This window comes from Aquarana catesbeiana, linkage group LG03, assembly GCF_042186555.1.
Source record: "Aquarana catesbeiana isolate 2022-GZ linkage group LG03, ASM4218655v1, whole genome shotgun sequence".
Taxonomy (NCBI): Eukaryota; Metazoa; Chordata; class Amphibia; order Anura; family Ranidae; genus Aquarana; species Aquarana catesbeiana.
In genome coordinates this window covers 500915156-500931117 of record NC_133326.1, presented here as the reverse complement: position 1 = coordinate 500931117, position 15962 = coordinate 500915156, and the positions used below count along the sequence as shown (strand labels likewise).

General features: G+C 43.6%; 1 protein-coding gene across 3 annotated transcripts in view; it reads right to left on the bottom strand.

The window, feature by feature from the left end:
- The window catches only part of LOC141132540 (uncharacterized), a gene marked incomplete in the record, with an annotated part of 127613 nt that overhangs the window by 6333 nt on the left and 105318 nt on the right, over positions 1–15962 (bottom strand). For all 3 annotated transcript variants that reach the window (XM_073621090.1, XM_073621092.1, XM_073621091.1), the window contains 3 exon segments: positions 4504–4549; positions 5646–5764; positions 15437–15889. In XM_073621090.1, the coding sequence (XP_073477191.1) occupies positions 4538–4549; positions 5646–5764; positions 15437–15889 (584 nt within the window).

Here is a 15962-nt window from a genome sequence, read left to right as displayed (position 1 = left end):
TATATATAGATATATATATATCTATATATATATATAGATATATATATAGATATATATATATATTTTTTTGTAACACCCTAGAGAATAAAATGGAGAATAAAATCTTATTTATATTACCTTTTATTATTTACACTGTTCTTTAAAAAAAAAAAAAATAAATAAATAATCGTGTCACTTTTATTCCTATTACAAGGAATGTAAACATCCCTCGTAATAGAAAAAAAAAAAAAAGCATGACAGGACCTCTTAAATATGAGATCTGGAGTCAAAAAGACCTCAGATCTCATATTTACACTAAAATGCAATAAAAAAAAAAGTTGTCATTTGAAAAAAGAAAAAAAAAAAAAAGTCCCTTTAAAAGCTATGGGCGAAAGTGACGTTTTGACGTCGCTTCCGCCCTGCAATGATATGGAGACAGGTGGGGGCCATCTTCCCCTCACTTATCTCCATGTCAGGCTAGGGAGAGGATCCGATCGCCTCCGCCGCTACCAACGGCTCCGGTAAGCGGGGGAGGGCACTGGAGAGTGGCGGCCCTCTCCCGCCGCCAATAAAAGTGATCTCGTGGCGAATCCGCCGCAGAGACCACTTTTATCTTGAAGCAGACCGCCCGCTGAAGAAGAGGATACCGGGGTTATGGCAGCTAGCTGCTGCCATAACAACGATACTCCTCTTCAAAGTACTGACGTATAACAACAGCGGCCGGTCCGTAAGTGGTTAAAGGATGTGGATTCCTCTACTGGGATCATGGTTGCTTTAAATCAACCTGGAAACAGGAGGAACCACCACTGGTGGGGTACTCCACTTTTTTAAAAAGTGATTCTTCAAAGGGGTAGCGTACTGAGAAATGTTTGGGGACCACAAAGGGTGACTTAGGTTTACCAATATGGAATGGGAACAACCAATTAAAATAAGGCAGATAAGTAAACACCCTTGGTGTGCGAGGTGACTTATGCGTACCAAAGGACACAGCCACATCTGTGGCCCTGTCAGCCGCATCCTCAATCTTTAGAGTCTCCCAAAATCTTTTCAGTCGCTGCTGAGATCGCAGAGGACTCATCCTCACTATCGGCCAGGTCAGGGGGCGAGATATTAAACCGCCCTGGACGGGCCACATCCTCGGCGGCATCAGGTTCAGAATCAGATGAGAAAGACTGAGCAGGAGAAGGCAGGGGACGCTTCCTGCTGGGTCTTTGCCCACACGCTACTTGCACCCGGGATACCAATGACTCAAGGACCGCCGTCAGCGCAACCATGAAAAGCTGGGGTTCCGAGGGACCTGCCACCTCCATGAGGGGATCAGTGGGAGAGATGTGACCCTGAGGCTCCATAGGAAAGAAGACCCTGTAGTACAAAGGAACTTTGGCACCACTAAGGTACACCCCAATGGCCAGGGTACCTATCAACAGAGGGAGATACACAAGGACCCCCAAAGACTCACCCTACCAAAAGGAGGAGCGCTGCAACTCGGATCCAGCAACACTAATGTCGGCATCCATTTCATATATCCTGGGACAGGAAGAGACGCATAGGGGAGGAACTCTATCTCCATGAGGTTCTGGCCATCTCTAGCGTCTCACTAGACTAACGAAAATGTCCACCGTGACATCATCGGCTACACAAACATGGCCGCCGGCCGGAGACCAGCCACACCAATGGAAAATGGCCGCCATGATGTCATCGTACCATCCAAACATGGCCGCCGCCGTTTGACATGCTGAAGCATGCTGCCAGGATCCTCTCTGTGCCTTCAACATCGCTGCACCCAATGCAAGGGGACCCCCTTCCAAAAAGGTACTGTACTCCACCAGGCAGGGTGAACTTTTAAGGGGACACCACTGTGCACTGGGACCCCCAAACTGCACACACAGCAGGGCATGCACCTAGGGGTCTCCTGCACTGGACCCCCCCCCCCCATCCTGCCAGGGCAGGACACACACACCCAGAAGGGGAATGGCGGGGGAGACCCCCAGGGGTCTCTGCTGCCTGCCCTGGGACTCTCACCAAGGGGGAAGCCCACTTTAACCAAGGGACTTTAGGATGGGAGGAGGGATCCTGCAGGCAGGTCCGACCATCCCTGGAGGGTACCCGCGTCCACCCCAAACCGCACAAAGGGGGAAAGGGGGGACTGTACTTACCGATCCATGGTGCGGGTGACCCTCCAGACAGAACTCCTCGCCACTGAAGTGGGGAGCTGTTGGCCAAGAGACCGCTGCAACTCGGACCAGTGCCTGTTCGTATGCGACCCTGCGAAACGTGTAACTTGCGGGCCAGCCTTCGTTCATTGAGGCTATGTCGGGGCCTATCAAGCGCATAGCTGCGGTCTGCACACGCTCACTGGCTGGACTGGGGAGACCACCGGATCTAGATTAACCAGCCCGTATAATTGGGCGCTTCTGGAGAACTTCAGGGGAGGACCACCTTGAGGAGGAAAGAGGTCTGGGTCTCTGTAAGACCAGATAAGGCTCTTTTACAAGAACTCAGACACACCTGATGAAGTTAATAGCCACCAAAAAAGCCACCTTACTCATAAAAACCCAGGATGTGAAGAATGTAATATTGCCAGGGGTTGAAGTGCCTGCTCATGCACCAGCCAAAGGTATATTTTTTTGCCTTGCACAAGGTAGGAAAGAGTCTGTGATGCTTCATACTTTAGGACCTGGGTTTAAAAAGCCAGTGACTCACAAGAGGGCCCTGTGACAAGAGGTCTGGTCTGTTTTAAGGAGGCCATAGATAATCCGCTAGAAGTCTGTGTATGTCTATGCCAAGTTCTCCTGGGCAAAGGAAATTGATCGAAGATTATCACCAGAATCCATTCTTCCTCTATCTTGTAGAGCTGTCAAGGGAAAATCTTCACTCAAGGGAATGCATACACCAGTCTGAATGGGGATGAAGGAATCACCAGGGCTACCAATGAACAGTCCGGGGGAGGGGGGGGGGGGGCGGGGGCCCTGGACCTAGCTACAACCCTGTCCAGTTTTTTGTTGAATCTAGAGGCCACAATGTCCACATCTGATGTTTTCCATTTTTAATGGAACATTAGAATGATCACAGAGTGGAGGGACCACTCGCCTAAGTCCAGGTATCCAGGAAGTCTGCTTGACAATTTCCCACTCCCAGTATTTGAATAGCAGAAGATGTTGGAAAATGGTTCACTGCCCAGGAGAGATTTTTAGGAGATTCAGTGTCATATTTCTGAATAGGTTCAGGTGGAGGAGGTAGAAGAGTGCTTTTGGGCTCTGGAGACTTAAGGCTCTAGAAGGGCTGAGCATTTACCATAGAAATCAAAGTTGCAGTGAAAGTTGCCTTGGTCACATAAGCCATGCATTGGCGTGCCTGCCAAGCCGTGTCAATATAAGAGAGGGAGAATAACGCAACAAAGTGAACAAACACCCCACATCAATAAATAGGACCCAGTCACAATTACTGGGAAACCCTGTCTTGCCTTATTCATGCTGCAAGTTCTTAGAAGGGATCAAATGTTGGGAGGGGGGGGGGCTGGGCATACCTCTTAAAAGGGTTTCAAATGTCTGCATGCTATAGGATATAACACCCTGTGGGTAACTACACTTACACCACCTGCAAAGGTGAGCAATGAACGCAGGATCTAACTAAACATTACAGGACGACCCCGCTGCTGCAGTACCTGGGTATGGTTTTAAGCTGTATTTCGAAAGTAACATGTCAAGATCAGACTGCTAATCGTCTCAGGGCTTGTCAGCAGTTTCTGGATCAGTGTCAAAGTAGTAGCGGCAAAGACTGGTTTATAAAACTTCTCCATAGGAAAAAATGTTTCTACGGTCACTAGCAAATAACTGGGGTCCCACAGAGTGGGTGGAGTTATGTGAGGATGCAATGGGGGCATTCCCAGCAAAGCTTTTGCCAATATCCAATCACCTGAAGGTAGCAAAATATAACCCATGGTCCATGACTTCCTGTCCTATGTTGTACGATTAAAAGATTGTAAGAGTATTGTGCTGTGTTAGCCACTGACCAATGCAGAAAGGGATACCCATTACTAAAGTTTTTAAATATGCAAGCTTTTGAGGGGTCTTGGATCCCTTCTTTGGGCTTTATACAACTGTATAAATATCATAAAGCTTGGAGATAGATTTAAGGCATCCTAAAAAAGCTTGCATAATAATAAATCGGTCAACCAATTCAAAATATTTTTTTCCCTAAAACTTACGATTTCCCTTTCCTGCCTCATCTTCATGACAGATTTTGGCCCTGGTTTTCTATCACAAATGTTTTTTTAGAGAACACTAGTACAGGGCAATGGGAAAGATTTTATTGGCTACTTAAGGGGCTGTCCGTCTGGGGTCGAGGGGCAGAAATGTATGCTGATAGGATGAGCCAAAAAAGCAAAATTACAAGGAGTATCTAAAAACATTTCTCCTAATAGAGCAGATCAATAAAAACGTACCAATGTATCTAAATACTGCCTCACTGCCAACGTTTTTTATAAATATTATAAAAAGTCTTAGATAATACACGGTTCATTACCTTGGTTAGGTGTCTTCATACACACTTCTTCCACTTATGTTTTCCTCTAAATAATAAAAAAAAAAAAAAAAACACAAAAGCATTAAAAAAAAATTGTATATGGGTAGTTTGTAGAACACAGTTCCTTCTGTATTTTCACTTCCCTTCTACGTTTTCCAAAACAAAACAAAAAAAAAAAAAAATGAAACAAAGGTAACTTTTTTAAACAATTCAAATTGCTAGAACAAACAATTTCTTAAATATATGAATACCCATTCACACCTCTCCAATTTGATATGTTGTGGGAACGTGTGCTTTACTGCAGGTTATGTGCTTTAGAACATGGTTTTCAATGGCTCCCCACCTCCAAAATGCTCTGAGGTGTGCTGCATTGAAAATAGTGCATGTCCAATTTTTGATCTGTTCTAGTGCATAGTCAACCCGGTCAAATAAATGGTCAGCAATCATGCAACCCACCAAGACGGACCAGTGTGAATAGGCCCCAAGGCAAAAGAAATGATAGAACATGTCCTAGCAAAATTAGATTTTCAAAAGCTGCAGAAACTATTCAATGATAACTGAATCTGTGTAACATCTCAAAGTGTACAGACTATTAGCAGGCAAAAACAAAAATGGTGTAAGTGATGTTTTGCATAGGACTGCACACAGGGAGAAGAGAAGCTGCTTGTGTTTTAGAAGTCCTCTTTTTTTTTTTTTTAAATAGAATCTGTTATGTTTTGCAACGTGTGTAAACAGTCCCTAGAAATCTAAGGCCCCTAAAAATCTAGATTGGGAAGGTGTCAGCTTGTACAACAAAGAGTGGTTAATGATTTACAGGTAGCTAGCTGATATGAAAGTAGTGCAGGTCGTGTTTTACATTGCAAACGTGACACTTTTGGAAATGTTTCAAACATATTATTCCCAACGCACACATTCCTTCATTGTGGCTGTAGGTGTTGATGGGTGCTGCAGCAATGATCGTCTGGAACCAAAGTTCAGAGCAAGAATGTCACACCATGGATCTCCAGAACGGCTCCAAAGCTTTTATTCAGCAATCACATCATTAAAACAGAAGCAATGTTTCGGAGCCTCGCAGGATCCCTTCATCATTAGGCATATGATCATGTTTCCCATAAGAATATATTTCAGACACACAACCGTACCTTTTTCTTAGGTTTAGACAGGCTGATTCCAGAATCTGCTGACTCTACAACTGCTGCAGCCATACTTTCAGTTTTTTTCTTCCCCTCTTTGTTTTCCTTTTTCTCCTTGGTTTTTGTTTCTGAAAAGAAATACCAATATATGTTTATAGATTAATTCTAAGAGGGAAATCGAATTATAGCTTTGAAAAAAATAGACCAGTGTGAAACATCACTTGACTTGCTTTTCTCCAGTTCAGAGAAAAATGTAACAACCAATGGTCAGGCGAAAAGAAGGTCTTCCTTTGCTAGCCCAAAAGCTGGAAATCTGAATGAATGGCAATGTGGGAATTTGCTTTCCAGAAGGATACAATAAACTCTCCCAGAAAAACATCAATCTCACACAAAGTTAGTTTCCACCCTGAACCTCTCAAACAATAAGTTCAAAAGTTTAATGTCTGTTGTGACCTTGCCGGGACAATGGATCAGAGACAGAATACCTAAATGAAATACAAGGGGAGCAAAACTGTATAGAGCCAGCGAGGAAGAAGGCCTTTATTCTGGTTCTAAGACTAGCAAGAAAAAACATTCATCTTGTGTGAAGAAGACACAAGAATTGAGGGATTCAAATTTGTGTGAGGGCTCTTTAAACACCTCATTGCTTGCGCTTCCTACCAAGAGGTCCACACCTGGCAGCCCCCCACCAGCTACAAAGGTTCTGAACAACTCAGAGTGAAGGGACCACTTCAGACGCTGCTAGCTGAGGAAGTCTGCCCACCAAATTGTCTAAGCCTGTAATAGTCAAGGCTGAAACATGAATCCTTGCTTGTTCCTCCCTGATTATTAATATAAGCCACTGCTGTGGCACTGTCTGACTGAATCTGGTCAGATAACCCTCCAGTAAGATGGTGGAATACTGCAGACAGCCAAGTTCCCTGCTCTGACAAGGTGCCCAGAACCTCCTACCCAGTCTGAGACCCATTGTGAAGGTCATCCAAAAGACAGGACTCCAGAGGTGGATTTTTAGGCCACCAGGCCAGGGACAATCTGTTCAGACACTGGATCGACTTGTCTTGCAGAGATCTGGAGTGAAACTGGGTAGGTTTAGGACTCCTGCAAAAGCAAAGAGTGAGACTACTCCTGGACTAGAAAGTCTATATCTAAAACTAGAGTGTCTGAATTCAAGCACCAATTTCTGAAGGTCCAGGAAGCATCCAAATTGCTGTAATGTCCGGACAGTCAAAGTCAAATTGTCCAACAGAACACATCCTGACTGCTCCCTCAACAGGAGGTTGTCAAGTGTACCAGGGTCAGCATATTGGTGAACTGAAATGTAGATGTCAAACCAAAAGGCATGGCCATAAACTGGTAGTGAAGGGTCCCCTATAACAAAGTTCCGGAACTGGTGTAAAGATAAGGACATGTAGGCAAGTGTCTTTGAAGTCCACAGAAGCCAGAAAATCTCCCTGGTGAAAGGAGGAGGTGGCAGATTTAGTAGATTCCATGTGGAATTTGTGGACTTGAATGAAGTCACTCAGAACTTTTAAATCCATAATTGGGTGAATTCTCCCTTTGGGCTTAGGAACAGTGAACAGGTTTGAGTAAAACCCATGGATCCCTTCCACAAGAACTGGGGCAATGACACTACTGATCTAATGGATATCTGCAAATCTGTATGCGGACACAGGAAGGTTAGAGGTAATAATCCAAGGAGGGACAAGAAGTAAAACTTGGAAGTTTTTAGACCTGGGATAACACCTCCTGCACCTAAGCACCTGAGATGCAAGCAGCCCAACCATACTTAAAACTTAAACATCCCTCCACTCTGGAAGCCAAGCTTGCAGGGGTACTGACAGTGAGGTTGAGAGAGTGCAGAAACAAAAAGGGAAAGGGGACTTTTTTCTAACAGAAAGAGGGAGCAGACTTTGCCTGTACCTTGGGTTTCTTCTGCTAAGGAAGATGGGTGTTCTTGCCACTGGTAGTGATTTTTATTAAAAATGTGTACATTTTACATACATGAAAAAAGCAAACAATTACAGTCCCTTCCATACACTAGATTTAAATGCATGAAAAGAATGAACATTATAGCATATTATTACAGTACAGACTCCAACAACATATTCATGAAGTATGCAACCTGGGAGTTAAAGCATAGGCAGAAGGCACCTTTTAGAGATTGAATAGCAACTCCATAATTACTGCTATAATTATATGCCCATTGCAAGAAACCAATATAATCTTCTCTCCAGCCCTCTCCACAATGCAACCGTACATTAGAACTTGTTGCTGCAAGAAGGGCAACATAAAGGTCTCCCATCAGCTTTCATGTTTGCAGTGGCAACCATAGTAAGGATTAGGGAAGACACATATACTAAGGGGGTGGTATGAGACTGCACCAGTAAAGCATGTCTAAGTTGCAGGTACTGGAAAAATATGCGTTTAGGTAGCTGGTACCAACAAAACTCTCCAATTTGGAAAGCTCGAAGAAGCTTAAGTTGTTCCATATTAACATATACTGCATGTACCTGGCATGTTCTGTTATAACTTGAGTGACCTTCCAGACTTTATGCATGAGTAAGTCTGTGGGAAATTGATGCTGTAAATTAAAAATGACTAGCCTCTAGATGGGAGATAAGAACCTCTGGACAGGGTCTTATAGATTTACAGTATCCCATCCTGGTGCAACAAGATGCTTTAAAATAGAGCCTAGCATTAGGTATAGCTAGGCCAGCTCTACCTTTGGGAAGTTTTAGAGTATTTAACCTAATTTCTGTTTCCAGATGAGATCTCTGAAAAGGGAATCTACCTTTCTGAACACCCATTGCAGTAACCAAATTGGTGAGATAGCCAGGCCACCGTACACCTCACCCGGCCCAAGTGGTTAGCAGGTAAAAACAGCCTCAGCTTGATTCATCCAAACCATGCCCCCAAACATGTTTCGCCCTGCCCCCGGGGCTTAATCATGGAGGTGCTTTGGTTCTGGACAAACCTTTCTCCAGCCTGCACCCTCTCTAGTCAGTGGCATCCAATCCACCGGACCTTGTTAGCCTGAGCGGAGGCCACTAATCATTTATCGTGGGTCACATTCCAATTGGTGAATTATGGAAAACATTTAGCCATTGGTGCAACCAGATAATTTTGACTTTGGTTCTCCCTACAACAGATAAAGGCAATTTGCACCAAGTCTTACAGACTCACTTTAATTGGATTAGAAGGAGGCCCTATATTTAGTTCAACATAATCAGTAAGCATGGGAGAATCGGTATGCCGTACTGAAAGGAGGACACCAAAGCAATTTGGTTGGCCACCCATCAGAAATAGGGTCTAAAAGCAGGAGCGCAGATTTGTTCAAATGGATGGTGAACCCTGAGAACTGACCATATGTAGAAATCAGGGAGATAACTGATGTTAAGGACCTTAATGTATCTCCTAAAAATAGTAATGCATCGCTTGCAGCATTCTTAAAGGTCTTGCCAAAAGCTAGTCTGAAGAGATGCTGTTTCTTAAATGCCATGTTGTTCAAAAGTCCACAACTTTAGCCACAACACCTTGCGCATATGCACCAACATGAAACGCATGATAAATGAGACAGAAGACTTTCAGCAAACAGTCAAAGCTGAAGTTTTAGCACTACAGCCATCTGCTCAATGCGTTCTATAGGCAAAGGATCAACCACAATAGTTGTTTGATCTTGGATAAGGGATTTTAACCAGTCAGACATGGTTTGATAAAGTTACGCAACACCAAACCTTGATTATGGACATTTATGGATAGGAGAAAGCCGGGTGCTTTTTACAAACTGTCCGTAAAATTATGGATGGTTGGCAACCTTGGAACAGAGCTCTAGAAAGGCTCTCAACCACTTATTAGTTGGTTCCAAAAAAAAAAGGCGCTTCCTTTATTCCAAAATAGTAAGCGCCTTGGCAGGAGGGACACTGCTGCATCCACAGTGGAAATAGACTTCTGCACAAAATCCGCATCAAACGGAAACAAGGCTAATAAGCCTTAGACTAGAGAAGCAAACAACCGTAATAAAATGAAACAAGGACAAGTGATTAGAGGGAGCAAACAGATTACCAGGATACTTGAAATCTCCATAGAGAGGTTTTAAATGGCAGCACTGCCAGAAATAATTGGCTGATCCTCTAGTTCAGATTGGTGCACACTGCATTGATAAAAGACAAAACCATCTTCTTTAGTATTTGAGTAAGACTGCATCTCCTCAGGGGTAAGCTTATCAGTCAGACTGGAGCAACTCAGAATCAAGAGTCTTTGCGGCTGATGACCAGGTAGTCACAAAGCCTCAGGTAAACCAGATACAGAATCTGCCGGGAAGGAGCGCAGGAGAGCACTTGTTGCTTCTGTGAAGGAACGCAGAAGAGCACTTGTAGCTTCTGTGATCAAATTCATAACTGGGCGATTTGGTTCATTAAAATTTTCATTATGAAAAACGTGATTCCAGGCTGCAGACACCTGCACTGTCAGTAGGTGCCCTGAAAGCAGTTCTGGGGCCATTAGTAGAATATGAGTTTGGTGCACCCAGTGCAGCAGGACAGTTCCACACCCGTGACTAGAGTTCGATATGTTAAGACTGGGTGGCTCAGGGCAGTGCCGGTGTTCTGCCGAGAAACTTCCCCTCGGCGGATAAGGACCCCCCTCTACTGCGCAGGTGCAGCGCTTGCGAAGTAGGAGCCAGTGGAAATAGCCGAAGCCGAGTAGAATAGAAATCAGCTGTACACGGCCCCTGTAAGAGGGCCCCTCGCGGGCTCGCCACGCTTTGGGCATGGCCTTGCTTCGCTCTGCACTTTTATATTCTCCCTCTAGGTCCACTTGTATGGTGGGGCTTCAACCTAGACCCAGGGCGCAGGCGTCGTGTACAGCTGATTGAAGTTTTTCAGCTTCGGCTATTTTCGGCAGCTCCTAGTCGTTCGTACTGCGCAAGCGCTGCGCCTGCGCAGTACAGGGGGGTCCTTATCCGCCGGGGGAACTTTCTCGCCAAGACACCGGGACAAGGTCATCCGGCTCCCAGGGTAAGGATGGCAAACTGTGCTCATGGTGGAGGGGGCAGGACTAATAGCAGCACATGGAGCAAAATGCATGTAACGTTGTAGCAAACTGTGCACAAATAAGGGGCTAACAGTGCAAAGAAAAACATTGTCCCTGTGTTGTCTGTCACTGGAAGGAAAACATTTCTGTGTCCGTGGTGATGCTAAGAGCAACAACAGTGCTGCATCAGTGTCAGTGGGGAAACCGGGCGCTGCATTGCCGGTGTCAGTCTGAGGACAACTGAGTAGCATGAAGAAGGGAAGGGGAGATGGGCTTTGAGGGGTCCATTGAACTAAGGGAGGGAGGGAGGGAGGGAGGGAGGGAGGAAGGAAGGAAGGAAGGAAGGAAGGAAGGTAGGGGGGAGTTGAAGAGAGCTCTAGCGGCTCGTTCAGATGTGCAGCCATCATTGCTGCCCCTCTGAAAAATGATCTGTAGCAGATCAATTTCAGAGGGTGTTTGATAGGCTACCTCCTTGCTGCCGGGTTTAACTCCACTGGCCCACTGTGCTGCAGCCGTATGCAATGTACACAGCTGCAGTATGACCCCATTCCATTTTATTTTATTTTATTTTTGCTGTGGCTGTAAAGCAAAGAATCAGGCCATGGAAGTGTACAACACTGAGCAGTTGCATTTCAGGGAGGTGGAACAAGCATGTGTGTTTTTGTGCGTTGCAGGATCACATACAATTTTTTGCCCATTTCTGCAATGCACAAAATGTCAACCTAGGGCAAGAGAGGGGAGGGGGTCTGAGGGGGGCGGTCTGAGGAGGAGGGGGGGGGGGGGATGTCTGAGGAGGAGAGGGGAGGTCTGGTACCTTTTTTTTTTTTTTTTTATTTAAACTTTATTGCTATTACTGAACTTTTACTGAATTATTGAGCAACATCCCTTGCGATAGCATGAGCCATGACAGGTCCTCTTTATGGAGTTATCTGGAGTCTTTTAGACGTCATACAGCAGGTAAAATAAGTATTGAACCGGTCACCATTTTTCTAGGTAAATACATTTCTAAAAGGTGCTATTGACATAAAATGTTTACCACATGTCGGTAACAACCAATGCAATCCATACATACAAAGAAACCAAAACAAATAAGTTCAGAAATGAAGTGATGTGTAATAAAATTGAATGATACAGGGAAAAAGTATTGAACGCGTGAAGAAAGGGAGGTGCAAAAAGGCATGGAAAGCCAAGACACCATCTGAAATCTATCAGTAATTAGAAAGCAATCCTGCCCCTTGTCAGTGCAAATTAATATCAGCTGGTTTAGTCTCAACTGATGGCCTAAAAAAGGTGTCTCATTACCAAGGTGTCACACAAGAAACATCTCATGATGGGTAAAAACAAACAGCTCTCTCAAGACCTTTGAAACCTTATTGTTGCAAAACATACTGATGGCACTGGTTACAGAAGGATTTCTAAACTTCTGAGTGGTCCAATGAGCACTGTTGGGACCATAATCCGGAAGTGGAAAGAATATCATTTCACCATAAACCGTCCGTTACCAGGTGCTCCTCACAAGATTTCTGACAGAGGAGTGAAAAGAATTATCAGAAGAGCTAGCTATTCAAGAGCCAAGGGCCACTTGAGGAGAGCTTCAGAAAGACCTGGAATTAGCAGGTACAATTGTTTAAAAAAAAAAAAAATCAATAAGTAATGCAGTCAACCACCATGGCCTCTATATGCAGCTCACCACAAGACTCCATCGCTGAAGAAAAAGCATGTTGAAGTGCATTTAACCCTTTCATAACTAAGCCTATTTTTGAAATTTGGTGTTTACAAGTTAAAATCCATATTTTTTGCTAGAAAATTACTTAGAACCCCCAAACATTATATATATTTTTTTAGCAGAGAATCTAGAGAATAAAATGGAGATTGTTGCAATATTTTATATCACACGGTATTTGTGCAGCGGTGTTTTAAACGCAAATTTTTGGAAAAGGGACACTTCCATGAATTTTAAAAAATCCAAACAGTAAAGTTACCCCAATTTTTTTATATAATGTGAAAGATGATGTTACGCCGAGTAAATAGATACCAAACATGTCACGCTTTATAATTGCACGCACTCGTGGAATGGCGACAAACTATGGTAGCTATGAATTTCCATAGGCGACGCTTTAAATTTTTTTTTTTACGGTTACCATAATACACACCATGTTTGGAGGTCAAATGGCACTGCACATCACCCCAAAAACCAACAGTGAAGTTTGGAGGTGGGAACATCATGGTGTGGGGTTGTTTTTCAGCATATGGTACTGGCAAACTTCATATTGTTGAAGGAAGGATAAATGTACCAAGACATTCTTGATAAAAATCTGCTGCCATCTACCAGGATGAGGAAGATGAAACGAGGGTGGACATTTTAGCTGGACCATGATCCCAAACACAAAGATAAGGAAATAAAGCTGCTAGAATGGACAAGCCAATCGCCTGACTTGAATCCAATAGAAATCTATGGAAAGAACTAAAGATCAGAGTTCAAAGACGAGGCCCACGGAACCTTCAAGATTTGAAGACTAAAGGATTTGGCGGTATACATGTTCATAAGAAACTTTGCACAAAGAATAAATATACAGTGCATCAAACCTAAATGTGCACACTAATAAAATAAATTGTCATAATAGCAAGCAAAAAGTCCATAAGTGATAAATCCCAACACTAAATCGAAATGCTCTGAGATAAAAACTTCAAATTCTTCCACCACGAGTGCTCGGTATGAAGATGGCCACTCACCAGAGATGTTTGACCCCTTTTTTACAGGACGGTCAAAAAACGCTTTTGGAACACCAGATTTGTTCCACTAATAGCATAAATCCACTCCAGTGGCCACTCACAGTATGCATTCCACCGCTAATAAGTTTCCTAATCTGACAGAACACCAAGGCAGCAGGACATCTTGTTACATCCAGCAAAGTCTTCAATTTCAGTCAGAAGGTGTCAACGGCCCTCTTAGTACACCCCGCACTGCTCAGCGCCAAACTTAGTCATAAGACGCCAACGGACATTTTTGAACAGGAATACAAATAGTGTAGCGCTTGTGTGAAACTGTGGTTTGACACAAATATCAAACAAAGGGTGCTAAACCCCAATAAACAATATTGAAAGTTCAAAACATATACAAAAACAATGTGACTGGTGATAACTGTCAAAAAAAAGTCGAAGTAAAAGTTGTCCAAAGTGTGCTTCAAAGTTCCATGTTAAATGTATTCAAAACTTCATGTGGAGATCACAACGGTGAGCAAAGTTTGTGACTGAAGTGAGAAATACCACCAGCGAATACTAGGAGGCTTACCAGAGAGTTTGAACCCACAAGAGCATATGTTCTGTGAGTCAAACAGGCTTGTGTTATATAAACAACCAGTAAAACTGGACACTGGAATCCTCGGATGGCTAAAACACTGGCGCCCTGCTGTCTTCAGAGTGGTGGATGGCTATACTGGTGTATCCCATAGAGGGCGATGGTCAGATATCCGTAAGTACAGTGGATGGAATTACAGAGGGGAGAACAAAAAAGGGGCCACATAGCATAATTCTGTTTGAGTACACAATAACATTTAATGAGGTAAGAAAACATTTAGCAGGTTAAAATCAGCGCTTTTTCCAAAAACAAATGGCGGCAGTGGAGTCCTTTCCGACGCGTTTTGTCTCCATAGACGTCGCCTGGGGTGACATTTTTGAACACCCTCACTTGGTCGTGGTGATATACTGTATTTTAGTATATCAGCTCAGTTTACTTCTAAAATAAGTGTGAAATTCAAGCCTTCGCTGGGTGTAATAAGATGTCCATTACCGCCTTCGTGTTCTGTCAGATTAGGAAACCTATTAGCGGTGGAACACATGCAGCAAGTATTTTTGGCCAGTCAGCTGACAGAACATCACTTCTGTTACCTGATCTGGCGGGTTTTCTAATCTGACAGAACACCGGTAATGGCATGTAAACAACAAATTGAAGCTGGAAGTGACAAAATCGCCATCACTTCAGGTTTCTGGCATCACAAAACAGGGACAGTAACTTTCATTCCTTCCTCTCTTTTCAGTAAATGCAACCCAACTGGCTGCATTGTTCTCAGGCTCACCAATGAGATGGTGGTGGGGCAGCAGGGAGAGAGGGGGTGACCCCCTTCCACCACCTGTAACAGGTATCCAGCGGCTGTTTAGCTGCTCTGGTCATTGTTACCTTGTAGGAAATCTCCAGTACTAAAAAAGTATTTCTATGTCATTGCTGCAGAAGCAAGCAGGAGCAACTGAAGGGAGATACTTCGCCAAATCTGTATAGTGGGAAAGAGTTTTCAGAGAGAAGGCAAGGGCTGAGGCAATGCTAGTGGCTCTGGGCCTGAAAAGAGGTCAGCAGCTAGCACTGAAAAATACTTCAGGGACCTTAACAGAAAACCAAAAAAACCTCCAAAAAGGCAGAAAAAAAAACCCCACACAAAACAAACATACAAATATGGTTAAAAATAAAGCAAGAGAAACATACTATCCTATGACAGCAAGCTGCAACTGAGCGTAACTTCGAGTGCAGAGGAGATATTATTTTTCATATTCGTCTACAGTTGTACAATGTTCACCAGTCCAATTAATTCATTCCCATGAATCTAGCTGTGTCATACAGGTACATGACCTCTACAATGAGACCCTGGTTGATTTTTCTATTATTTTTCAGGAAAATGTAATTTCGACAGAATCGACAGAGTTAGAAAAAATACATGACTCAAGACAGATTGCACTCAGGTTTTACTAACAAAGAATGACCAAACCAGAACACTCACTTTTATTTGACCTGTCCTTTTCAGATTTCTTTTTGTCAGACTTGGGTTTTGCAGTCACATTTGCTTCCTCTACTATAACCTTCCGAACCTTTTTTTCCTTCTTGTCCTTCTTTACCTTTTTGGCTGTTTTTTTATTCTGCTTTTCGAGGTCTTGGGAGATCTTGCGTTTCTTGCTGCTCTTCAACTTCTTATCAGACAGTGAAGGGGGCTCTGTAGTAGGCTGGACACTCTTGTCATCTCCTGAGGTTGGACTTTCAGGGACCCATGTAGAAGACAAAAAGGGCTGAGGTAGAGGACTCTTCTTGGGTACATCATTATTCTGTACTAGAGGTGTGGCAAAATCAAAAACTGCGGTCTCAGCAGCTTTCTTAGATATTTTGTTCTTCTTTGCTTTCTTTGGGCTCCTTCCTTCCAGTAGGGCTAAAACGGTTTCTTCTTCGGATTCCAGCAAGGCTAGAAGAAAAGGTACAAATGTGGAATGAATAGTGCAAGCAGAGCAAAGACTGTTATTAGTAAATCTAATATA